This window comes from Taudactylus pleione, unplaced genomic scaffold (assembly GCF_031769625.1).
Source record: "Taudactylus pleione unplaced genomic scaffold, aTauple2 ptg000256l, whole genome shotgun sequence".
NCBI lineage: Eukaryota > Metazoa > Chordata > Amphibia > Anura > Myobatrachidae > Taudactylus > Taudactylus pleione.
The window spans coordinates 5,122,513-5,149,229 of record NW_028284658.1 but is presented as its reverse complement, the minus strand read 5'-3'; the positions used below and the strand labels follow the sequence as shown (position 1 = coordinate 5,149,229).

Sequence of the window (26,717 nt, the reverse complement as noted above, 5' to 3'; positions counted from 1 at the left end):
CAAAATATAGCTGGTTTATTATAATGTACTGAATTCCCATGATTCACACATCACCATTCTATGTGGGATTGTCCTAATAAGATTGTATTTTTTGGGTGAGGATTAACAGATAGACAGTAAAAAGGTCGTCAGTGTCTAGATAGACACCAAGGGCCAAATGTAATAGGGTGAGAGTTTAGAAAAGTGAGAGTTTCTGACACTTTTTAAACTTTGCTAATGTAATAGAGTCCAAAAACAAAGTAACAGAGCGAACTTGCATGTTTTTTTAGATTTAAAAAACTCTCACGATTTAAAATCTCTTTCAGATGTTTTCCCATTTTGAAGATAAAACTCAACCAATGTGAGAGTTTACTGCTAAACTCTCACATTCTCTAAACTCTCACCCTATTACATTTGGCCCCAGATGTTAGACAGTCAATAGGTTGACTGGGACAAAAGGTCGACACACTAACTGTCGACATGTAAGGTCAGCATGTACAAATTGTCGACGGGCAAAAAAGTCGACATTCGATTTTTTTCTATTCTAGCCCTAATCTTCACCCTAACCCTCACCTTGGTGCCTAACCTTAACTGTCGGGGTAGGTGCTTGACCCTAACCGTCCCTTCTAGTGCATAACCCTAACACTCCGGTAAGTGCCTAACCCTCCCTCCTGGTGCTGAACCCTAATTGTCAGGGTAAGTGCCTAATCCTCACCGTCGGGGTAAGTGCCTAAACCTAATGGTGCATACACACGGTCAGATTTTTCCATCAGATATGAACGATAACGATTTAAAAATCGTTCTGTCGTTCATATCTGAAGGAAAATCGTTCATATCTGACATGCCTGAACGATGGACGATCAACGATGCGCGTTCCCGATGGTCAGATAACGATTTCTGACATCTGATGTGTTTGCAGTTAGACTTGGACGATTCCATTCATTTTAATGCAGTCAAAAATCGTTCAATCGTTCAAAACTTTGGTAAAATCGTTCAAATCGTTTAATCGTTCATCTGACAAATCTGACAAGTCTGACAAATCTGACCGTGTGTATGCTCCATAACCCTAAAAATAAAAAAAGCGTGTATCAACCATTTTTGTCTCGACCTTTTGACCCTGTCGACATTTTGTCCCAGTTGACCTATTGACTGTCTAACATCTGGTGTCTATCTAGACATTGTCAACCTTTTTTACTATCTATAGTCCGGAACTCGTATTTTTTAAGTAGACATAAATGCAATACAGATCCAGATATAAATGTAAAATATATTTTTGCACCTTGCATGCAATCTTTATTTCTGCTATTTCACCAGAATGAAGGGCACAGGGCTGACCCAAATGTTAATGTCTTAAATCACTCACATATTTTTTATTTAGGAATGTCAGTCACAGTCACCACCATGTCAGTACAAAGTAATGCGTATCAGTTTGAGACACAGATATCTCTGTACTGACAAACTCATCTTTTCCCTGGTTACTTGATTAACTGTAAAGATAACAGACAGTCACTGTTCTCTCTGTCCCACAACTCAGCTGGTCATGTCTGCATTTGTAAAGCATGACAAGGAAATACTGGGCCCCCATTCCCTGTTTATTTAACCCCCTCCATTCCTGCATTGCCCTGAAGCTTTTATATACTGCCTCTACAAAACTGACTGCACAGTCCTATCTATGTAGACAACAGTGAAGAAACAGCCAGTGTGGAAATAGCTATGGGGGATTTTCAGAGGAGGGTAATTACAGTATACAAAACAAGGTACAGTAACACCAAATACAAGACAAATTTGATTAAATAACATGTTTTATTAATAATAAATATCATAATAAATGCTCAACAGCAGGATAGCCCAATCCTTTTTTCATAAATCACTTCTAGGAGATATATGAGAAATAGAGGTGGGCGTAACTTGATGACACCATTCGTGTCCTCATGTAGGCGGATGGTGCTAAATACTTTATCACTCTCTTGCTTACACAGGGGGCAATCAATTGTTGCATGGTCGGCGATAATTAATGAGCGCCCAGTTTTGCAATTCAATTGTTCTGGGCAGCCATTAATTCTCGTTCTCTTCACGCCCTATTAGATCGGGTTTAGCCATGTAAAACGGTTAACCCATCTAAAATCGCAGGTGTCCTAACCACAGGTTCCTTGCACATTTTTGCTTGCATCCTCCTGAACGTGTGAGCAGAAATGTCGCCGGCTATCGTGCTCAGACGTAGCAACAATTGAATTGCTCCACCTGGCGCCTTAAAATAATAGCGAACAGAACATAATTGATTCGCCCCCCACAGAGTTAGGTGAGGTGGACAGTACTCAATGTAATTTGTGCTAGTACAGCAAGTCACCACCCACCTTGAAGACAGATAAGTGCCTGGAGATTCCTAGGGCCCAGGAATTTCCCAGACATTCTATGAGAGACTGCAACATAACCTCTCCCATCTGTAGAATATTTTTCCATCTTCGGCGGAATATATGGTTAAATGACTGAGCCAATGAATTAGTTCAATTAAACTGTGTATTATTAAAGAAATCCTCAAAACAGAGATTGTCAGAAGTACTTGTGGAGAGGATTGAGAAAATCTGCTTTAGTCAAAAAATAAGGCCTTTAGCATAATAGCCCTCCTGGAAAAATAATGGGATTGTAGAGCATTGTGTTCACAATATACTGTACCAACATCTTCTTCACTTTTAATTATTGAGAGCCCTCTTGCTAGACTACAGTAAGTCCCTTGTGTGATACATACCAAGGGGATGTAAAGCATCCTACAGTACTTATCTTCTGAAAAGCTATAACAATAGTCTATGGCAGCAGCCATCATATAAGGTCAGGTTCAGCTGGCTGAGTCTCATATCCTTTTTTTTTTTTTTTGGCTTCCTATGATTAAGTCGCCATGTTTGTTGACATCCTTTTTGGCAGCTCAGATCCATGCTGTATTCCACTGAGGATTTACGCAGTAACATCTCTTTGAAATAGCTGTAGCCTCCAGCTAATCGCAGATAAAGTGATTTGCATAATTTCAGAACTATTTGAAGCCATCATACATGCTAAATAACTCCGAATATCCTCCTTATCTGATTGGACACACTTAATAAGTATTCGATTTCAAACCACAGCATCCTTACATTAGTCATAGGCTCTAAGGGGAAGATCCTGTTATATGATGTATAACATAGCTGTCATGCAAACCACACATTCTCAATGTGACCAGGACAAGACGGCACGTGGGCAGTGAGAATTGTAAAGAGATATCTAGCTAATGCTAGATTAAATGATCATATGATGGAGTAATAGTACAACGACGAGGGACCCATCTGTTACAGCTAGACCCAAAACTAAAATTATATTGGGAAATGGGCAAAAATACAGAATTACCAAGACAAAAAGTCAGTGCACTGAAAATTCCAATGACATATTTCTAATGTACGAACTGACAAAAGCCTCCCTCCAAGACCCCGCTGTTTAATAATACTGTCTGTTTTCCCCTCGGCTGCTTTGAAGTGGGATGGAAATGAGCTGTTACTGCTCACGGCGTCTCTGCTGGGAGATTAACCGCTATTAGGATGCTGGATCTTTTAAAGGCAAATAGGCCTCTGATCAAAGCAGTGTTCCCAATTAACCGCTCATTACCTGTCTATCCCTGAATAAAGGATCTAGCTTCAATAAACAAAACACTCAGCCAGACCTTGTCATCTCTGCTCATCTACAGCACCTATTAACCAGTTTGTAACCAGTGAGGCTGATAACAAAATGCCAAAATTAAAAAGGTTTTGAAGGAGGATTGGAGTATAGGGGAGGAAGCATGCAAAGAGAAACCTACCAGTCAGTTAGAGAACATTCTGTATAATAATTACTACTGGTCAGAACAACATCATGCAGAGGTGAAAGACTGTAAAACATTTCAATTTATATAGACAGCTATTTCAAGGATACTGTTATTAGTGAAAGGGAACAGTGGTTGTACATTACTTTTAATGCAATGAGACTCCACAGGTTATCCTGAGGTTTAAGTACTGTGTTCAATATAACTCACTTTATATAATTCAATATTTACTTGATATATTGGTGGTGTGATAGTACAAATATTGTAACAATCTAACTTACCCATCCTTTGTGTACCATAATGCTTCTATTTAGTCTACATAGGTTGTCCCTAAACAAACAGGGGCTAAAAACATATGGCAAGTTGCAGCGCTGGACGCATCTTCAGGTGGCTCCAAGCTCTGTAAGAGTAACATATGTGCCAGTTTTATGCCAGGAGAGTGGTATTTGTGCTAGGTTGATGTGGTCTGACAGTGGTAGTAGTAAATGCTAAAGTTATATTATACAATTAATTCATACACAATATAGAACTTTAAGTGTGATATACAGTACATAGGACTGTCTGTGTCTGGACAATATTATTAATAAATACTAAGTGCCTGATTCTAAGTCAGACGACTCTCTGTACATGGGCGCAAATGGAGAGATTTTGCATATAGAACATGTGCAGATGCAAATTTATACATGTTTGCATATCTCTGTCCTATTCTGAGCCAGACGGAACTTGGCCGGATCTGTCTTTCGATTAAATTGTGCGTTTCGGGGTGGCAATTAGGCAGCGGTAAAACGAGTGCATGGAACCACCCTGACTTTTGGGAAAGTCATGGGAGTGTTGTGGGCGTGTTCTGAAGCTCTGTACAATTCTGAGTTGTGTGTACGGGGAAGGGAAGCCTGTTACGGATAGATCTCCTGCACTCAGCATGGGGCTGGTGCAAGTGCCGCTACTAATGATGATGGTTGCCACGGCTGGCGTAAAATCAATGGGTGGCACTGGGTTCCTGTTTGCACAGGCAGTGGCGTAACTAGGGTATTTGGAGCCCAGGGCAAATTTGAAAAAGGAGCCCCTCCCCATGTGCGCGCGACGAAGGCGCGCGCGGCAAAAAAATGGGCGTGGTCAATTAAAAATGGGGCGTGTCAACATGACACACCCCTTTATTTTCAAACTGAACATTCCTATCCATATGCACCTTAACCCCAGTAGTACCCCCAGTATGCAGTTGTGGTCCCTCTCATGCAGGCCCATAGTAGTGCCCCTTATACAGTATCCCCAGTAGTGGTCCCTCTTATACAGCCCCCAATTAGTTCCCCTTACTCAGTACCCCCAGTAGTGGCCCCCCCAAATGCAGTGCCCTACGTAGTGTTCCCCCCTTATGCAGTGCCCCCAGTAGCAGTCCCCACAATGCAGTGCGCCCAGTAGCGGTATCCCCTTATGCAGTGCCCTTTTATATAGTGCCCCCAGCAGTAGTCCCCCCCATGCAGTTTTCCCAGTAGTGGTCCCCTTATGCAGGCACCCTGTAGTGATCCCCCTATCTAGTGCCCCCTGTAGTGGTCCCCACAGTGCCCCTAGCAGTAAGCCCCTTATATAGTGCCCCCAGCAGTAGTGTCCCCCCCTCCCATGCAGTGCCCCCAGTAGTGGTCCCCCTGATGCAGGCTCCCAGTAGTGACCCCCCCCTATCCAGTGGTCCCTGTAGTGGCCCTTCCTATTATTGCCCCCATTAGTGGTCCCCCGAGTGCAGTGCCTCTAGTAATACTAGGCCCCTTTTAGAATGCCCCCAGTGGTAGTCCCCCCCCCAAGTAGTAGTCCCCAGTAGAGTAGCCCTCCCCCAGTAGAGGTCCTCCCAATGGCACCCCCTGTAGATGTCCCCCCCAGTAGTAGCCAACCCCTCCCCCGTTGTGCATATAGGTTTAAAAATAAATATATATAAAAATATACTTACCTGATTCCACGCTGCTCCTGTCCGCGATGCCGCTCCCGCCCTCCAGTCCGCCCGGGCTGGCACGCTCAGCACTATGGGACTGACGTCATGACGTCAGTCCCATTACCCACTGCAGGAGCCGGACGGAAGTCCGGCTCTTGCAGTGGGTGCTGCAGTAGTCAATGAGAGTCTATCTGACTCTCATTGGCTGCTGTTTAACACACGCATCGCCGCCAGCGCTGGCGGCGATGCGTGTGTTATGCACAGCCTGAGCCCACCTCCTGGCGCTATTGGGCAAGCGCTCAGGGGGAGGGAACGGGCTCAGGCGTGCAGCACAGGACCGGCGCTGGAAGCCTAGCGCCGGTCCTGTGCAAATGTGTAGCGCTGACCGCACTCATTGCGGTCGGCGCTACACTGGCTAACTAGGGCGGGCCGGTACCGTGGCCGGCGGCGCTCCCCCTGCGCCGCCGGTCCAACGGCGCCCAGGGCACGAACCCCGCTGGCCCTGCCCTAGTTACGCCACTGTGCACAGGCACAAGCCCTCGCATTAGACCTACGGATGCTCGCATTAGCAGATCAGGCTCAACTGCAGCCACTTTGCATGCAACATAAAATCAGCCCCTCGCATTATAAAATACACTAAGTACAGACGCAAATACTACTTGCGTTTAATTAAATACAAACATCTGTGATACACCTGCTGACAGACACATAGGCATTCTTCTTGTGGTCAGCATAGAACGCATTTGCAGGAAAGCGCACTTACTGTACTTGATCAACGCTTTCTTGCTCCCTCACACCAGCACATTCGGTCACATCATCACCCCTGGACTATTAGACACTTTTGCAGCAGATTCCAAGGTTGAAGAATCACTACCAGTCACCATCAGACTGAAACTACCACAGTGGCTCTAGATTATACTATAGAGGAGCACTTCAGTTGTCCTGAAAACCAAACACTTCCAAACTTCAGGCTCAGTCTTCTTGCAAGTTGGAACTCAGATCTAAAAAACAGATCTTGCGTGTTTTGGATGGCATTTAGGTCCCTCCCTCATGATTTCAGGTGCTGTAAGGTGGTCAAAATTGACCTGAAATGACAGGAAATGCATGTTATTGATGTTAATACTATAGGAACTAAACCAGGTACAAATGACATGATCTTAGCTGTTTTTATAAATTTTAAAGGAAATGTATAAACATGAGGGAAAGGGACGTGCACACCGAGCTTCCATCAATAAGTATATGTAAGTTGAGAAGGAGTAATTCATCCCTTACAATGAATAAGGACCAATATTTCCTAAAGGCTTCTCACTACTGAACAAGGTAACTTGGGCGACGTGTAGAAGGTCATAGAAAACACTATGGCCCTGTCCTAATTAATTTTACTTCCTGAAATGATGCAGAAGCATTTAATATTATTCAGTACCAGTTCCACCAAATATGAAATCATATTCATGCACGTACTGTACAGTAACATTCTCCAAGCCCCCTTATCTCAACCTGGCAAATGATCACTATCTCTCAACATAATTGTCAACAGCAAAGTATGTCCCCTGCCATGTGCCTCTCTGCAAATGGAAATCATACGTAGTTTGTCCATACTCTCACTTTAGGGCAGCCAGTACCAGAAATAAATGATAAATGTAGAAGTACCTGGCCTCCCACAGGTGTGCCTGCTCTACACAACTGAAGGCTGGTGTATCTACTTTCATATTGCACATACCCAGAACTCGTAGCAACATCTGCCATGAAGTCAGTGTATTTGTTTTTAGCTTTATTTTTCATTTGCTTTTTGTTTGAAACAGTCAATATTTTGGGTGCAAAATTCCATGAAATCTCATGAGAGCCGCCTTCTGTTGCCCCTGGCAGTGTAGGATTATGAGCAGTCTCTCTCTACTGTAGAAAACGACACCTTCTGTGATGAAGCGTTTCAATAATAAATATGACAACCAGCCTTTAGGTTTGGGAGCACTATGTCATTGTGACACTGATTCTGGGTTGCACGCAGTGTCAATGCTCCTTGCAGCTGGCCGATGTTTTAAGTCTGCGCATGCGTCTGAGTTGCACTGCGCATGAGTCCCGATTGGTACCGCTCAGAGAGGCAGAACAGAATCATGGTCTGTGGAAGTCAGTGGGCATTCCCTGGAGGTTATTTGGGGGTGGCTAAGCAGATTCGGGCAATTCACTGGGTTGTTGCTCTAAGCAGCTACATCCAAAGGCGCACAACCGCTCACATAGGACGCTATACTCACCTGCACCATGGAGACGCACAGAGACAGATTTGCACCGCCAAAAGACACTGCATGTGGGTGTCTGTATTCACAGAATTGGCAGTGACATTAGCATAAAGACGCGGCTACGTCAAAAGTCGCGGACACATTTGCGTGAGACTCAGAATCAGCCCCTGTGAGTGAAAGTCCATTTCAGTATGTCTGTACTTTAGCCTCTTTAATGACATTAAGAAATCTACCTCCTGCAGTTAGTAATATTGCCTGACACATGTGGCATGGCACTTCTTAAACATTGTTAAATATAAGGATTACATACACCTCTCATAACTATAATTTAATCACCAAATCCCAGCTGTAGGAAGTTTGTGTCCTTCATTTAAACTCATTTTATTTTCCAGGCACTGCCTGAGGGTCAGACGGCATCCTGGGATACAGCAAAGGAGGATGAGAACCGGAGCAAGAACAGATATGGGAACATTATCTCATGTGAGTGTGACACTGCACCATTGTGGGGCTAATTCATAATGGAACACGCTGCTCACCTTACTTTTGTACCGTTCCTGGAAAACATTGGTGAAAAATAGCAATAAACAATAAAAAAAAAGTTTGGCCAATTCTCTATTGTGTATATTCTATCTCTTTATCACCAAGTAATTTCTCTATTTATATACAGACCATCATTTGTTCAGCCTAGCTTTGCTTCTTATCATGCCCTCTACCATCTTATTTACCTGTATCTTCTCTATAGCATTCTCTATTTATATTACTATACTGCTCCACATACAATCTTTACATCTTGTCATGTCTCGTCAATTCCATGTCAGCTCATCTGATGACTTCTCTTTATGTGAATGACTATCTGGTATTTTGAAACTTTGTCTCGCCCATAGCGGTGACTGTGACTTTGTCACTGACTTTATCTTTAACTTTGCCAATGGTGACATGTGTCATTGTCAGTGAACCACACATCACAGTGAGAGCCAGTGATTCCTGGCTGTCACTTTGCAGCTGACCTTGCTGTGACTTCTCTGTGTCTCTTTCCCTCAGATGACCATTCCCGGGTGCGGCTACAGCTGATAGATGGAGACCCACATTCAGATTACATTAATGCCAACTATGTAGATGTAAGTTGTACAGTTCTATGTTCCTTGCAAACGGATGTGATATCGCTGTCACCCTATCAGACAATCCCTGTCCACCTGCTCTCAGCATTGCCAACCTTTCTTTTACAGGGTTATCACCGACCTCGCCACTACATTGCCACACAAGGTAACAGTGACAAAAGGCATGTATGGGACATAAACTTTGTTCTTCAGGGTGAAGGGGTATTACAAACTGAAAGGATCACTTGGTAATATAATGTTTTGTTATGTGTAAGCACCATTTTAGTGCATTATGATCTGTGCTCCTTGTATTATACTGGCCTAACCCTAACTGAATGTATATTTCCAGCATTTCAAATTAGAACATTTTAGGAACATAAAAATCCACACAGGCAATGCCTCTATTAGCGCAAATCACAATGTTTTGCCTCCATAGTGACTATCGGAACTGTCCTGGGAAAAGTGTGCCTGCAAGGGGGTACAGGGAATGCATATTATACAGAGCCGGCCGTAGCCAAATTAGTGCCCTAGGCAAGATTTTGGGTTGCGCCCCCCTCCCCGCGAGATCCTGAAAAGAGGTGTGGCCTCCCTGAAGGGGCCCTCACCCAGCACTGCACCCTCCCTATCCTAGCAAAGCACAGTATCATCACCCACCCTCAAGCACCACCCCTATTCCAGCAGAACTTACCCTCTCCAAGCAGTGAGCACCACAGCATCCCGGCCCTCAGTTCCAAACCTACTATACTTGAGCGCAGCCTGCAGAGCTGTCCGACTCAAGGTACAGCAAGCCGCGGGCAGCGGACCCGCTTTTCCTGTCTCAGGCTGGCAGGCCGCAGCTGTCTGAAGCACATTCTGATTGTGTGACGCCTCAGAGCTGGCCCGGCGCTAACCACTAGCCGCCGTCCAGGTGCTCCGCTCCCGCAAACTGCCACTGGCTGTTCTGCCGCTGCCCGCTCACTGTTTGCTGCTGCCAGGCTCGATCAGAGCTGTCAGCTGAGCTCCAATCGTGAACGCTGCGCAGTGCCAGTAGCGGCTGCCAGAGTCTCTGCCCAGCTGCCAGCAGGTGCCCCGGCTATGCCTGCACCGAACCTCCACCGCCCTAGGCGGGCTTGGATGCCCCTTGGCATTTGCTTAGTTTATCTATGTTTAGGGCTGGTTCTGATATTATGAGCCATACATTACCTTTATATTTACTACCCATATCAATTGGTCACCTGGACATACAGAAAGGAAAAATCTGGTGGAAAGGTAATATGCTTAGCTTTGCTAGATAGAATAATAAGCTCATTAACCTAAAGTAATGCCGCGTACACACTAGACGATAATAGTGAATAATATGAACTATAACGATATCGTTCAACGATATATCGTTCATATCGTTTAGTGTGTATGATCTGAACGACCAACGACGCGCGCTGCAGCGGGGCGATAACAATGTCTGCTGTCGCACGAACATACAGGTCAATCTGACGTTATCGTCAGGAACTGCCTGTTCAGTGACGTCACTGAATGATATCGTTAGCGATATCATTTAGTGTGTATGCACTATGTCGTTTGGCCGGCAGTTCAAGGGCAAACACTTACGATATCGCTCATGAAGCATATCGTCTAGTGTGTATGAGCCTTAAGTTATTTAAGGTATATGTACGCTATGAAATAGAGAACAGAAATAGTGTAACCTTTATATATCTATTGGAGTAGTTTGGGTGTTTGCTATATGGTCAAATACAAATGTATGTATAAATGACAGACACCAAAAGCATCTCCTTTGGCATCCTTTCACATGCTATACATAGACAGGACTAGTGTATCCTTAATAACACACGTCGACAGTAATTAAAATGTACCGTGACCACTAAATGATCAGGAAATTGTGAAAGCTTAATTAACATAATTTAGGATGTTACACTACAGGTTTATGCCAGCCACTTTCAGGGTGCTCCTCCTAATAGGAATAATCAGTAGGGGAGAATAGCAACACTATGTCACACAGGTCTTTTTTCATATATTTATAAATTGGGGACAAGACTTATCAGGAGGTATAACAAAGTCATCAAACAGGCATTACCCATGGAAGGACCAACATATCAAAGGGCAGCTGCACAGCTCATTCAAAAAGGCAATATCCTGTATTTAATATTGCAGAAGCAGGTTTTATTTGTTTATTCTTTGCTGAATGCTGGGGGATGCTGCTTTTTGGCATAGCAGTTAAACCTTAGCACCTTCTGGTAGTTATAAATGTACTGAGCAACTCTCCTTTTTGTAGAATATTTGATTGGCTGTTTTAAGATACAGAAAATGTGTGTTAACTGACCATGTTATTACATTAACCTGAAGCCAGTAGATATTTCCTTTGGTCATCTACTCATATTGTCTCGTTTAGGTCCTATGCAGGAGACTGTGAAGGATTTCTGGCGGATGATCTGGCAGGAAAACTCAATCAGTGTGGTTATGGTGACAAATTTGGTGGAGGTTGGAAGGGTGAGAAACATATACATACAGTAAAACCACTGTGTTAGCTTTTAAAGGTGGGGAACCATATACAGTATCAGACAAGGACAAAATATGGCTCTACTAAAACTATGGAAGTTAGGGGCCAATTTATCAATAGTCACATTCTCAATGCGAACTGAGTGCGTTTTTAATGGCCAAAATCGCATTGCAGTATGTGTTAATGCCACCCAAATGCAACAAATAGCACATGCAGGGACAGGGAGTCTGTCCCTGCGCTGTGCTCGGAGTGAAGTGACACCATTAGTGGTTAATTCACTCCTCTATTGGGACTCCTGCACATGCGTGGTCTACTGACTACGCATGTGCAACATGCATTCCAGGGAGGGGGACCCTCTCCCGGTAAATTTTGCAAAGTGTGATCTATAGGCTATAGCAGCTATTGCCATCTTCAGTTGGCATTAGCTGCTGGGGGGGCAAACTCCGGAATGCTACACATTCTGGAGCTTGGTAAATCTGACATCAGCACATCCCCCTTAGAAACTTATGGTGGTTGCGGCTGCTGCCGGAAATGGAGATATCTGCTGCGGCCCCTCCTTCATACATTGGGGTGATACTTAATATTTTAGCTGGTGTTTTCAGGGAATATGCCACAAATATTATTGATAAATAGGCCCCTTAGACAGGCAGTTGAGTAGGAAGTCCAAAACAATGAAACACTTTGGTAGGACAATTACTACATCTTTGATAGTACCCAAACTAGAGTCTAGACTTTGTGCTTTTCTTTTACTAATGTCGGGTGACGGGCAGAAATATTATTAATTTGGTATGTAAGAAATGGGTTCTGTGGATATTAGCTTGTGGGATGATGCAAATGTGTGTGCCCATGAGACTAAGCCACGTGGCCAATACCATATGTTTACGACATTGGTATGTCTGGCACAAGATAGACATGGCAGATGTGACTATTGTCTCATGTTTCACCACATTCTAGCAATTATTTCTCTATGTTTTAGAGTATGTACAGTTTATAATATTTATTCATTGGGTGAGGCCACAAACTGCTTCTAAACATTATTTCTGTTCTTGCCTAATGAAATAAATGCTGTACAGTTTTGGATGTTACCTACTGTCATTTAATTATCTTTCAGGTTAAGTGTGTAAGATACTGGCCTGATGATACTGAAGTGTACGGAGACATTAAGGTGTCCCTCATAGAAACTGAGCCATTGGCAGAGTATGTCATAAGGACATTCACAGTGCAGAAGGTAAGCAATGAACTTTTAATGGAATAGATTAGGATTGTTGTTTGGTGGATGTAACATTTCCTCTCTCTCCCTTAGAAAGGATCCCATGACATTCGCGAGATTCGCCAGTTTCACTTTACTAGCTGGCCAGACCATGGTGTGCCATGCTATGCCACTGGTCTTTTGGGTTTTGTCAGACAGGTGAAATTCCTCAACCCACAGGATGCCGGCCCCATCACTGTGCACTGCAGGTATCAACTGTGAACACTTTTTCACACTGGCAACATTTGTGCTGATGATAATAACGGTCCTTAAGCATTTTTACATGGTGTACTACTGATCCCAGTATGTCCTGGCCACTTTAAAGTATTTGGCTATGCTGACTCTGGTAGCATATCACTTCTATTTATACAGTAGGGTTTTCACAGATCAGAATGTGAGAAATTCCCACTGTAGAAGTGACATGCCCCTAGCATTTGACATGCTTAAAACATATCTTACTCTAGTAGCTTAACTTACAAAAAAATACACATTTTATATAACATGTCCCTGTGGCTCTTGATATTGTGCAATTTTTGTATATTTAATGGACACAATCATTTCTGCCTATGTTTTTAGTGTAAACTGCATCTAACTCTACTATGAGTTTCCATGACACGCATTCACATTTATTTACTAGGATTAGCCATGTTTAGGGACTTAAAACATTTAAAACACAAATATTTTAATTAAAGAACTTCTATTGCTATTACCAGTCAGTATGCCTATTTTATTGGTCACTGAATTCTTATAGTCTCATTCTGACAATAAATTGATGGTTGTAGTTTGAGAAATACAGACTAGAGCACAAGACTGTAAATGATTGGATGCCTCTAGTATGTTCATACACTGCTGTGACAGGAGGCCTAAACATTAAATATGAATGCCACAAAGCAAGCACTATGGAATTGTACAACATATATAGGTTTCAATTCACTTAAGGTTTGACAAATCAGGATTTTCTTGTTGTAATTCCAATTAACTTTAAAAATTTAAGTCAAAGCATTGAGAGCAATAGATCTCTATCCAGCCTGGTGTTTGTTTTTGTAACGTCAGTTGAAAATGGACATATTTCTGCATCAGTAATATAAACATATACTTTATTACCTAGCGCTGGAGCTGGGAGAACTGGCTGCTTTATAGCCATTGATATAATGCTGGACATGGCAGAGAATGAGGGAGTAGTGGATATATTCAACTGTGTGCGGGAACTCCGAGCTCAGAGAGTCAACATGGTGCAGACTGAGGTAGGAAATTTGAACTTATCCAAAGTGCACTTACAGGTATTTGTAAATTCTCAAATTATGATCATACTTGTGGCAGCATATACAGCAACACCACCAGCAATAAATCACTTCTGGGAACTATTATACCCAGTTCCCAAGTAGAATCAGTCAGCGTCCTCTCAAGGGACTCCTGAACAATGGACTGATCCTTGAACTTGGCATAAGTGAATTTAACATTCAATTCAATCCATTGATACCTATTACGGTAGGCTTAACATTGTTATTTGTCCTGTGCACCTCTACGTGGTGCGAGAAAAAAGTAGCAATGTTGCAGCTTGCAATGTGCTGTTGACACGCAGACAGCTCTCATGCTGAGAGGGAGATCGCAATGGCTAATTTATGCACGGCCATGAAACGGCTTATAAACAGTCAGACATGCCTGCGTTCTTCTAACCACCCCACCCCATTCCCTCCCCCAAACACTCACTGCCTGTAACGTACTTTGTGAGTGAATACTATGTGTGAGCATAACTGCAATACAATGGCTGAGCGTGCGCAGTACAGCATGTGCAATGGCTAGCAATCGCTAGATCTGCGTAAATATCTGCATTGCGTAAATCTCGCAATCAGGCCCTTTGTACATTATCATTTTGACCTCCTTCCTTTGTTTATAATTATTTTTTCAAATATCTTACTGCATGTTAACAAGTAGTACAAGCACATATAATTGTCCACTGCTTCTTTTAAAAGACCACAGTTGGCATGTCATCTGCTGTGCCAGTTAATCACTGTGTTTCTCTTATGTAGGAACAGTATGTTTTTGTGCATGATGCTATCCTGGAAGCCTGTTTATGTGGCAACACTGCCATCCCTGTATGTGAATTCCGCTCTGTCTATTACAACATCAGTCGTATGGATCCACAGACCAACTGCAGCCAAATCAAAGATGAATTCCAGGTGTGTAACAGATAAAGGCTATTAATGATATTCATGAATTATTACACCTCTTCTTATTAGAACATTCCATATAAGGACATTTTATGGTCATTCTAGCTGAAAACCTCTAGCAGCCTATCAAATTGTTGTTCCGACTATCCTGCCCATAGGTCAGTACTACCCACATTCCCCACTAGCTACAAAGTGGCAACAATGTCCAGATCACATTTGTTAGTATTGTAAGAAATATCCCGTGTTTAGCTTCCTAGCACATGTGATGTCATAATTTGTCTCATGTCATCACTGCTTTTATTTGCAAAACACAAGTATGGTCATTAACATGCTGGAGACTATACAGACAGTATGATTGAAAAGGAATACTTTTATAACATATACAAAAAACAATGTTTTCTATCATTTTTATTATATATATATATTTACCATTCTAATACATATCAATTAAAAAGTCTCTGAATGGTAAATATAGGGTTTTTTGTCATTCTTGATCCACCCTAGAACAATGGGAAATGTGTAATGCAGAATCGTAATATATTAGCAAAATGCATGGTGCCTCAATGACAATAGTTTCTGTAACCTGAGACTTCTTTATCTGTAGACCCTGAACATTGTAACACCTCGAGTAAGGCCAGAAGATTGCAGTATAGGACTTTTACCCAGGAACCACGATAAGAACCGAGCTCTGGATGTCCTTCCCCTGGACCGGTGCCTTCCCTTCCTCATCTCACTGGATGGAGAAACCAGCAACTACATCAATGCTACACTCATGGATGTGCGTATATGTATGCAGGCAATTAGTGTATTCCATACTTTGTCAGGTATATATCATGAGCTGTATGTCAGTATCTGTCACAGTGCAGTGCTGCATGTCTGATCTGCCATAGGAAGCCTCCTGATTGTCACACTCCAGGGGGTGGCCCTGATCTCTCAGCTTGTGTCTGAGATCTGACAGCTCCTAGCTGCAAAGGGAATATTTCCTAGATAATCCTGTGTCACACACGCAACACTGACAGATTATGTGATCTGATACTAGAATAAATGGTGTACTAGCCAGTTTGCAATATACACTCCCAGTATGTCGCAGCCTGTCAGTAGCTGTATGATGATACCATGACATAAACAAAGGGGCCTCTATCTGCTCTCTGTCAGTCTGTAGTGGGAAAGACAGTGCAAGCATCATGCTTCTTCCCTGTTTCTTTCAACACTGACTAAAGACCTGTCACTTTTGTATCCTGGAGATCAAAGGATCAGTCCACTATTTGTGACAGACTCTTGTTTGGATTCCTAGAGCCATAAAAAGCCGGCAGCATTTTTGGTTACACAGCATCCTTTACCCAACACTGTACCAGATTTCTGGAGGTTGGTCTTTGACTACAACTGCTCTTCAATCGTTATGCTCAATGAGATGGACGCTGCACAGGTACAGCCCCTATCAGACACCTTCTTTCCCCCATTCTGTCTATTGCATCACTGCTACCCCTTTCTCGTTTAATTTATGTGTTGCCTGAGTGCTGTTTAAAAGCCCAAAATCATAAAGATCACAATGGCAGAATATCCTAAGGATTTAATTTTTGTTTGCATTTGTTGCCATTTCAAATCCAGGAAACCAGAGATAGACAACCTGTAGCTTCCAGCAATTGCAGGTCACAGCATGCGCTGCTAGCCAGAGAGATTTGTACAGCTAGACAACTGAAACCTATATATTATTTTTGTAAATTTTTATATTTAAACTAAGATTATTAATGCCAACAGCATTAGGAAGGGCCTATACAAAGACAACACAGATGTATAAGTGGTCAGTTAGGTACAATATATAGACGGTGTCTACCATTCATTTTTTGCATACTAATGACAAGTGGCCAGTGCTGTAGAAATGTAAAAAATTGTCATGTCTTTTGTAGACCGTAAAGAGAATGGTTATTAATAACCATATTAATATAATAACCATATATAATAATAGCTTGCAGTAACTCATAGAAAACAAATCAGAAATTAGTTTGATTGATCTAGCACAGGTTATACATTTAAAGCAAATGTCTGACTAATATGGGCAGGGATGACAACAGAAATTTTTGGGTTCTGTACACTGAAATTCTTGCCCCCCAACCCCTTCACCGGTAGGTACAGAGTTAAAATAAGTAGAGCTTGAAATGGACCTAGAGAGATTGTGGAACTAACTCCCATGTCCTGTACTGCTGACTGTTCTTTAAATTTCAACAGGCCAGTTAGCGGCCCTACTTTGAGACTACGAAGAGGCGTAACTAGGGTTGATGCCCAGGATAAATAAAGGCGCTCCGTGAAAGCTGTTCTTTGGTACTCAAAAACACACACTGGAAACACAAATGAAGGAAGCATGACAGGGTTAATTACCACATGCACACACACATTTTAAGTAAATAACCAAGCCCACATACTGTACGCTTTAATATTGTAAAATAAGTGTAAGATTCTGTTATAAACTCCTGCCGCCACCTGAGATTCAAATGTTAAGCCACTTAAAAAGTTCACATTGTGTGCCACGCATAAGGCCTATTTATTAAGTTATATTTGCAGAATATATATTTCCCCGAAAACACCTGTTTTTTGGTATATCCGCAAATATTAAATATTTCCCCGAATGTACCATACAAGTATATTAAGTATCCCCCGAATGTACCATACAAGAGTGTTAAGTATCCCCCGAATGTACCATGTTAGTTTCTCTAGATGGCGTTATCCTATAGTAGCCTATGGGGTACTAATTTGCAAAAATGACCAGGAGGTTCCTCCAGAACCCTCCCCAGCAATGGCAGCCACACATGTGTGGTCAGGGCCCCTGGTTTGTGATCTAGAAGTAAATTGATTGGTTTTGCAATCTTTTCACTTCTCTACATATTGTAGGGAATGGCTACTGCCCTTATCGCGGCTGTCATAAAATGTTAACCCATCGCTCAGAGTACTCATCCTGGAATCTATGGGTTAACACACGTTAGCAGCGGATATACTGGTGGAGGAAAAGGGATTGTAATTAAATAGCTCTGGGCATAAAAGTCCGAGGCTACAATCCTTTTCTTCGCTCGGTAAGGTATCATGGCTAAATGAATCCGGCCCGTAGTAATGCATCTCTATGATAATTTGATTTGGCCCATTGAAAGCAACGTATTACATGGACTGAGAAACTATTTTTTCCTGGTCTATTCAGAAATAAGAGAAGACATGCAGAAATAAGCGTTTCTATGTAGTATAAATGTTCCAATTATGTTTCATTAAATATTTATAAAAAAAATGTAAGTGAAAAGAAATACTATCGTCATCCTGTTGTTGAGGGGATTTTATTGTTTTATAGAAATATGAATTGTTTTTTTTCCCTGGCTTTTCAGGATAAGGTCCAGCAGCTAGCATCACTAACATACTAATCAGTCTGAGTAGTACAGTATGCTAGTCCCTATCCTGGGCAGGGCTCTCTATATCTGCCACAAGCCTATTTGTTTTACAGCACTCTTAAACTGAGAGGGTTGCTTACATAAAGCAGGGCAGTGCTAGAGACAGAACACGGCCCAACTGAAGGATTTACATGTTGGTTCCGCATACTAAATTACTTAATGCACTTCACTCTTAGTGGAATGAAGGCAGATTTCTAAAACTCAATGGTTCCCTAATGTCAGGTCCTCTTTTAACAAAATCAATGAATATGGAGCTGAACTAATGTTTATGATGATTGAAGTGTGACAGCATATTTTTATTTAAATCCATTTTCTTTTATTTAGAACTTTCTACAGTAGCTCCCATAGGTTTTTCTTCTTATGGTGCATACACACGATCAGATTTTTCCTTCAGATATGAACGATAACGATTTAAAAATCGTTCAGTCGTTCATATCTGAAGGAAAATCGTTCATATCTGACATGCCTGAACGATGGACGATCAACGATGCGCGTTCCCGTTTGTCAGATAACGATATCTGACATCTGATGGGTTTGCAGTCAGACTTGGACGATTCCATTCATTTTAATGCAGTCAAAAATCGTTCAAATCGTTCAAAACTTTGGTCAAATCGTTCAAATCGTTGAATCGTTCAGTCGTTCATCTGACAAATATGACAAGTCTGACAAATCTGACCGTGTGTACGCTCCATTAGTCTGCAGGGGACATATTTCCCCTTTCACTAAACAGCAGCCTGTCCCATATCTGTGCATGTCATTCCATCACACTGTTATTTCCCTCTCTATGTGATTATGCTACTCTGCATGTTGGTCTGTTTCTATGATTGCTGATTATATCCCCTGAATCTTATTATTTTCCTATTCCCCTGTTTTTCTATCAGTGTTTTTCTTTCACTCAGCATGTTGTTATATAACTCTGCACGCTTTTTAACATTGCTTTGCATGCTTATGGATATTGCCTGAATGTCATTTCCTCTGCTAGCTGTGCCTCCAGTACTGGCCGGAGAAGACATCCTGTTGCTATGGACCAGTGCAGGTAGAGTTTGTATCAGCAGATATTGACGAGGACACCATTAGCCGGATATTCCGGATCTGCAATATGGCGCGGGTAAGCAAATAGGTAGCTACAGCATTGCTGCAATTATCTGCCTTGATCAAAAACATTAAGATAGTCTCTGTTTCAGCCTCAAGATGGGTATCGCATCGTACAACACCTCCAGTACATCGGATGGCCAGCATACAGGGATACTCCACCTTCAAAGCGCTCCATACTGAAGGTTGTGCAGAGGTTAGAGAAGTGGCAAGAGCAATATGACGGGAGGGAAGGCAGGACTGTTGTGCACTGTCTGTAAGTATATGTCCAATCAAATAAGCCAACACAAAAGTTTGAGCAGCCAGGAAAGAGGTTTTCTTATGAGATCTGTAGAAACTGGTCACCAACAGCACATGTTCAGGCATGATGCCTACTTGTCTCTCTGTATTTGTATGACTGGGATCTGGATAAACTTGCGCTCATCATCTCCGGTCTGTGTTGGTGAAGGATTAGATGCAGCTGTATTACCACAGCCACAGACTGCTTTATGTGCATATAGTTTTAAAGCATCTAGTAATGCAGACAAACATTTGCTTACACTGTGGACATGAAAAACAAATCAATTGTGTGAAAATAAAATCATAATAAGGGCCTGATTTCGGGGGTGCGCGCTAATTCAGCCTCAGCTATGTCTTTTTCCGAAGCGCGACTGTATCTTTATTCTAATGCCGCAGCTGATGGGATTCATATAGACACTCCAACCGATGTGGCTGTGCATAGATGCACCATCGGCTGCACATCGATTGCACCAGTCCTATGGAAGCGCAGAATCTCTGTCTGAACATGGCCAATGAAATCAGTGCAGCATCCGGCAAAAGCTGCAGTCGCTGACCGTGACACACCCGGGTCTGACTAGCAATCCCCCTGTTACAACCCAGAAATGCTCACTGAAATTGCCTCTCTCTCTGTGTCCAAATTTTTCCTGTGGTAACCATCGACACTGCGCTCTCCTCTGAATCAGGTCCTAAATGCGTTATAGTTACTATAATACTGTTTTTCTTGATGAGCCACTATGGCAACAGAAGGCACTGTACGTGTATATTTGTCCACATATCCTGAAAAAATTTCTTGGGGTCACGTTCACATCCCTTCAATCTCCCTCTGGAGCTTTTCTCACTACTCTATTTATCTTCTCACACTAAAGGTCAGGTGAGAGATCAAGACTGAATAAGACATGCTATAATCTTTATTTGTTTCACATATTCCTCCTTTCTTCTGAAGATACGAGCACTCTTTGACTGTGCCATCTCTGGAAGACAGTTCTTATATGCCTGAAGGAAGTGAACAGATCATCTTGTCTTTAGTCCTCCTCCCATAAATCTTGATCAAGTCACCTACCTGTCCACCCTCCTGGAAAGGCTGGGAGGCTCCCGAAAATCGGTTGGCACTCCCAGCCACCTGGAAAAGTGGACAAGTCTCCCGAGAGCTGGGGTAACCCAGACATGGCTGCTCACTTCCCCAGTGAAGTGGGAGGCACAGGTGGATCGCTTCATCGTGGCTCTACCCTCCCGCTCTGCAATGCTGGTAAGTTCAGCATTACATAGCGGGGACGGGACTAGAATGACGCAATTGCAATGTCACGCCCCTGACCTGCCCACTTCTGCCGAACCCCAACCCAAATAGTCACCCCCAGACCTGCTGAGTACCGCCACCCCACAGTGCCGACCTGACTGCCTCCTCCTCCTTCCTTTTTCTAGTTAAAGACCATGCTAAGACACTATTCAACGCTAACAATATGTCAAAGGCTGTACAATACAGAAATTAATATACATGGTATAACCTGAGTGTTATATGTAACAAAATAAAACCCACCATGATCCTGCTCAAACATGCTGCCAGACAGCTTGGAAAATATGCATTGACAGAATTGCACTGTGTTGATTGGTGGGTTCTTACACAGAGGAGGACCAATGGTGTTAGTAACTCAAATGTCAGATGCAAATATGTGGGAGGAGCTTTAGTAAAGCAATTGAGAAGTGTAATATTTCATTTGCAGCAGAGCTGCAGAGGAATATGAGCTTAACTATAAATTACTATACATTAACTACCTTTTTCCTTTTTTTTTTTACTTGAAATGTACATTTATTTATTTTTAATAATTATATAAGGTAGGATAAGGGAGGAAAAAGCAGATTAAAGGAAGAGAGAGGGAGTAAGGCCACTAAAGAGAGGAAAGGGTGTCCCTTAAGTTAAACTTAGAGGGGTTGTGGCTCTCCATAATGAGTAGTCCAGGGGTACAAATAATAGCACAGATATTTGAGGTATTGAGAAGAGTACTAAAGATATATTCCGTTGGATAAACTTGCCAGACTCTATTGATTATAGACAGCATTGAGGCGTTTCTAGGTGTTTCCATTACAGGGCAATTTGGCATGCAGTGGCAATAAGAATGTGTGTGATGAGTTTCTCAATATTTAGCTAAGGTTCTCATTTATCAATGAGTTTTATCATACGCAACGAGTTTTAAAACTTGTTGCCTATAATAATGGTGCTCCAGCCAATCAGCTCCTGTCATCTATTTGAAAAATGACAGTTGGGAGCTTATTGGCCTGAGCACAATCTAACATACGCAAAAAGTTTTAAATCTCGCTACGTATGATAAAATTTGTTGATAAATTAGTCCGTAAGTTATCTTTCTTGATTTGTTATATTCCATATGTATAGATTATTGGAGCTGATGCAGAGTTAGCAGTATGCCAGTTTGCCCAGCTTATCTTGCATGAAATCACCTTGCGCACGCCCAGGAAGCATTCTATGCAGACTTGTCACACTTGCACTTGATATTTCCTGACTGCCCCCTCCGGGAGAATCTCTTTGCATAGTGACTGACAGTCAGGGACTGTTTTGGGGCAGTTACGGAGAGTGGCAACAAAAAGCAGGCGTGTCGCAACCGTTTTGGTGGTGTCCCTTATGCAGAAAACATGGCACCAGTGTAGGTATCCATCTGCATTTTGACTTGGATCCAACCCAGAATCAGACCCACTGTCTTCATTTGTGTCTTATATTGTGTTTTGCTGCCCTACATCTGGCCAACATATCTACCTGTATGCAAGGTCTAGTCACACTTGTGGCAGGGCTTCCATCATTCAGAAGGTCAAAAACAGCACCAGATTGCAGAGTGTCCTTCTGCTTCAATTTCCAGCCTGATTTTATTCATTCAAGCCTGTTTTGAGTGTTATTGTTTAGAGCAATGATTTTTGGGCCATACCTGAGCTGGGAAATTAGTTGATCATTATTAAAAAAAATAAAAATAAATATATAACATTATAAACAAGCCCTGCAGACACATTGCTGTGTGACTGACAGTCATCACATGGCAGTATATATGGTTTATTGGAGCTGGAATATTTTAATTCAAGGCCTGCATTATCCTGCCGCCATAGCTTTTGATTGTGACCTTGATCCTTTGTGTCCCACAACTGTGAATGAAGCCACCCGATACAAGCAATTCCCCTTCTGAGGTCACTTTAACCATCCTGTATGTTACTTTCCACAGCAGCAACCAATAGATCATATAACAGCCTAACAGAGTGACTTTATAAACTAACTAACTGTCATATTTAACTGTACATGAGTTTTTGTTATGTTATCAAAGGTGACATTTATTTTCAGCTCATTAAAACCAATATATGATTAGTATTACGCAATTTTCACTAATCTACAACTACGAAAATGACTCAGGAGACACCAAAATGAATTGGACCATGGTTCACTACTTTATATTTCATTCACTACCCATTTTATTGTATTTAGGTTGTGCAGCCCATCCCCCCCTTTTTTTCCCATTATGTTAAAGTCGTGTTTTACATCACATTGTCATTAGTTGTACAGTCTACTCCCATAAAGCTGTACTTTATTCACTCAAAAAGTATCTGTTTAACATGACTACCTAAGGTTTGCCCCATTTTGCAAAAGGATGGGATGACAGCACAGTTATCACAGGATAAATCTCTTGTGTAAGCCTGGACCATTATCTTTCTGTATCACAACATAGTATTTCCTCCCCCAGGAACGGAGGAGGTCGCAGTGGGACATTCTGTGCTATCTGCAGCGTGTGTGAGATGATCCAGCAGCAGAACATCATTGATGTGTTTCACACTGTGAAGACCCTACGGAATAATAAGTCCAACATGGTGGAGGCGCTGGTGAGTGACGGCCTCCTTCTACCTCTCCATCTCTATAAGATGAGCAACACACAAATAATATACCATCATAGTGCCTCTGGTAGAAAAACATTAATGTTAACCTTAGTAACATGTGCCACAAGATGTGTCCACCTACGTTTATAGTAAAATATAAGTATTGGTACAATAGTTAAATAATAATTTCTTTTATGCATTGTAAACATATAGCTATCACTTGTCCATGGGGAAACAACATCAGCAGAGGCGCGGATATCTTCCCATCACAATTGTTGTCACTTATATAGACATATTTCTATTAAAGATACAACATTCCCACTTTCTCTCACAGGCTTTCCTGTTCTCAGTAATGTGTCTGCAGCTGTATATTTATCCATCACTTACATTTGTCTTCCATATTTACTGTCCATTGTTTCACCTCCTCTGCACCATCTGTTGGTACATAATGCCGGTAATTAGTAGCGGGGTAAATCCTGCGGCTAATTGAATCTGCCCCATTATAACCAATGCCCCAAACACACATGGCAAGAGGCAAAACTGAGCATTGCACCTTATCTCCCTCTCTGCTATTGTCCATAGTTCCATATCTTGAGACTGACTTTCACTGCTGACAAAGTGCTCATTCTTTTGACATCCAGACCCTGAAATTGCCTTACACACACATCATAGATGTTATTGAACACTTACAACTCTTATTTCATATTTCCCGTAATAACATGATTTCCCTCATTCTCTTGTTTCTATAAAATGCATGCCTTCTGATTCCTTCAGGAGATGCACAGTAACCGGAACAGTAGTTTTTATAAGGCCCTCTGCTTTGTTACAATAAGAAAGGCGATGTTCACCATTTCAATGATCAGGTTATCTATTTACCTGAACAAGGTCCACATCGTTGTGTCAACTAATTCTGTCACATGCTAGTGGTTTGAGGGAGCATAAGTTGGTGCATGGCCACTGTATTACAGGTCCAGTGACTGCAGTAGCATTTGCAATCCATACTCCTATTTGGAGGCCTACACTATGGTAACATAACACTAATTAATACATAGTTGCATGTGAGGAAAAGCCTTAAACATGTAGGATCAAGCAACACAATAATTTTTCCAAGTCGGGACATGCGGCAATACCTAGATATTGGTAGGTACATGGATACATTGTTTCCCCCTCTACTACTACCTTCCTTAGATGTTCTTTTTTCCCTCCTCAGGAACAATATAAATACGTATATGAAGTTGCCTTGGAATATCTAAGTTCCTTCTGATCCTGTCACCCTTGGGGATGGGTAGCTCTATGAAGATAACTTGGTCCTATGCAGCCCCTCTGTGGCCTGGAAGTCTTCTGTGTGGGGCAGGAGGCTGGACAGAGGCTGCTGCTGAGTCCTTACACTTTGGTTTCCATGTTGCCAAGTTGATATGCACATTGAACTGGAGCATAAGAAACAGCAGACAACTATAAGAGCACATCAAAGAACAATGCCTTTTCCTGACTTATTTACCACTAACCCACTCTTTACTGTTTTGCCAGGGTCTCTTTTCATCCCTCTCTGCTTCCCTGTTCTCTTCTACCACAAAAATACACACAGACCGTATGCATCAATTTGTGCTCTGACTCAAAAATCAGAGGAACTGTTTCTGAATCCTTAAAAAGAGCTAAAGGAACACGATACACAGATGGAGAACTCCAGCCATTTTTTAAGGACATTTGTGTCTTATCATGAAAGTAACCTCATTTACCACCTCACCCCTGGAGGCACTGGCAGGGATTTACAGATCTCTGTATACACTTATTCCTATCCGTGTATGCTCCCTTCTTCAAGAAGTGTTCTGTTACTGTTTGCAGCGGGCCCCAAGGTACAGGTGATGTGGTCTTGTCCTCTTTATAATGAACTCGTCTTTATTTATTGCTGTAAATGTTCTGGGAAGGGGTCGATTTGTATTATGGGGAAAATATGTCTTGCAATGGAGCGTCCAATAAAATTGTGATGTATTTTTTTCTTAGTAATGCCTGCTCTGTCTTGGCTTATGTACTTCTCGGTTGCTGCACTGACCAGATCACAACATGCTTCAAGAACAACATTATTTTGCAATATTACAGATAGTTCTCCTGTTCTTGTGCCACTACTGGTAACATTTTCTGATGCACTGTGAATCTCTACAAAGATGTGAGTACTACTCTTATACATCTGTCTCCAGTTTTTAAAATGGAGGAAGAGGAGATCGTATAGCCAACCAGACCCTCGTCATGTTCACAGCAACACTTGTATTTTCAGAGATTAGTGATCTTTATAGCAGAAGTGACCTGTCCATGTTAGTATTTTAGCGAGGGTAGGGCTGCAGATGACAGGAGGAAGTGCCAAGACACAAAAAGAATGTGTTGCACACTACAAAGGAAGGTTCATATATATAACTTTTAGTTTGTTTGTGTTTTGTCTGGAAAACAAAAGCTAGATTATACAAACAGTATGTTTAAATTCATTTATAGACCTGTCAGCTGTCAATGTCTGAGTGAAGTTATCAGTTTACACTATACTCTCGCCAAGCCTCTCTTCCTCTATACCTTATAGCAGTGGCATCACTAGGGTTGGTTGTCACCTAGTCCACTTACTCACCCTGTTACCCCATCTCCGGACTCCTAGTACACGTGAAAGGGGGTTTGGCCTCATGCCCGTGAAGCCACATCCCCTGTTATATGACGTTTTGGGACCGCGACCATTTTCGTAACACTGGCGGCTAACCCAGAGCTTCGGGAGCTGCTGGCTGCCCCTAGCTTCTCCGGGCACAGTGTGGATGACACAAGCATCGTCCATCATAGCCGCTTAGTGACACCATCTGAGGTGACAACAGAAATTTTGGAGGATGGTGTCACCCGGTGTGGCCCGCACACCCAGCACCTCCTTAGTGATGCCACTGCCTTATAGCTCTCCTTTGGAAGATACTGGACTGGAAGACAGGATAGCACATAAACAGCATGTTGACCCAGACAAGCGGATGTAGTCACTAAAGAATCATTTTTTCTGCCTATAAGAGATAGGTTACAGGGCAATATGTAGTAAACAAATAAAATGACAGTGACAGTTTCTCTTCAAGTGATAG

The 26,717-nt window shown here is 42.2% G+C and overlaps 1 protein-coding gene across 7 annotated transcripts in view; it reads left to right on the top strand.

Moving 5' to 3' along the window:
- The window catches only part of PTPRT (protein tyrosine phosphatase receptor type T), a 308,272-nt gene extending 282,650 nt beyond the window's left edge, over nucleotides 1-25,622 (top strand). For 5 of the 7 annotated variants that reach the window (XM_088480611.1, XM_088480612.1, XM_088480610.1 and 2 more), the window contains 14 exons: nucleotides 8,347-8,434; nucleotides 8,996-9,072; nucleotides 9,181-9,217; nucleotides 11,435-11,532; nucleotides 12,654-12,770; nucleotides 12,846-13,000; nucleotides 13,900-14,035; nucleotides 14,822-14,971; nucleotides 15,567-15,740; nucleotides 16,257-16,388; nucleotides 19,373-19,498; nucleotides 19,575-19,738; nucleotides 23,493-23,628; nucleotides 24,833-25,622. In XM_088480611.1, the coding sequence (XP_088336737.1) occupies nucleotides 8,347-8,434; nucleotides 8,996-9,072; nucleotides 9,181-9,217; nucleotides 11,435-11,532; nucleotides 12,654-12,770; nucleotides 12,846-13,000; nucleotides 13,900-14,035; nucleotides 14,822-14,971; nucleotides 15,567-15,740; nucleotides 16,257-16,388; nucleotides 19,373-19,498; nucleotides 19,575-19,738; nucleotides 23,493-23,628; nucleotides 24,833-24,886 (1,644 nt within the window). In that variant the 3' untranslated portion in view covers nucleotides 24,887-25,622. Of the gene's footprint in view, nucleotides 1-8,346; nucleotides 8,435-8,995; nucleotides 9,218-11,434; nucleotides 11,533-12,653; nucleotides 12,771-12,845; nucleotides 13,001-13,899; nucleotides 14,036-14,821; nucleotides 14,972-15,566; nucleotides 15,741-16,256; nucleotides 16,389-19,372; nucleotides 19,499-19,574; nucleotides 19,739-23,492; nucleotides 23,629-24,832 lie in introns of all 7 variants that reach the window. The other 2 variants (XM_088480606.1, XM_088480607.1) reach the window with 1 other exon arrangement.
- The last annotated feature ends 1,095 nt before the right edge of the window (nucleotides 25,623-26,717 follow it).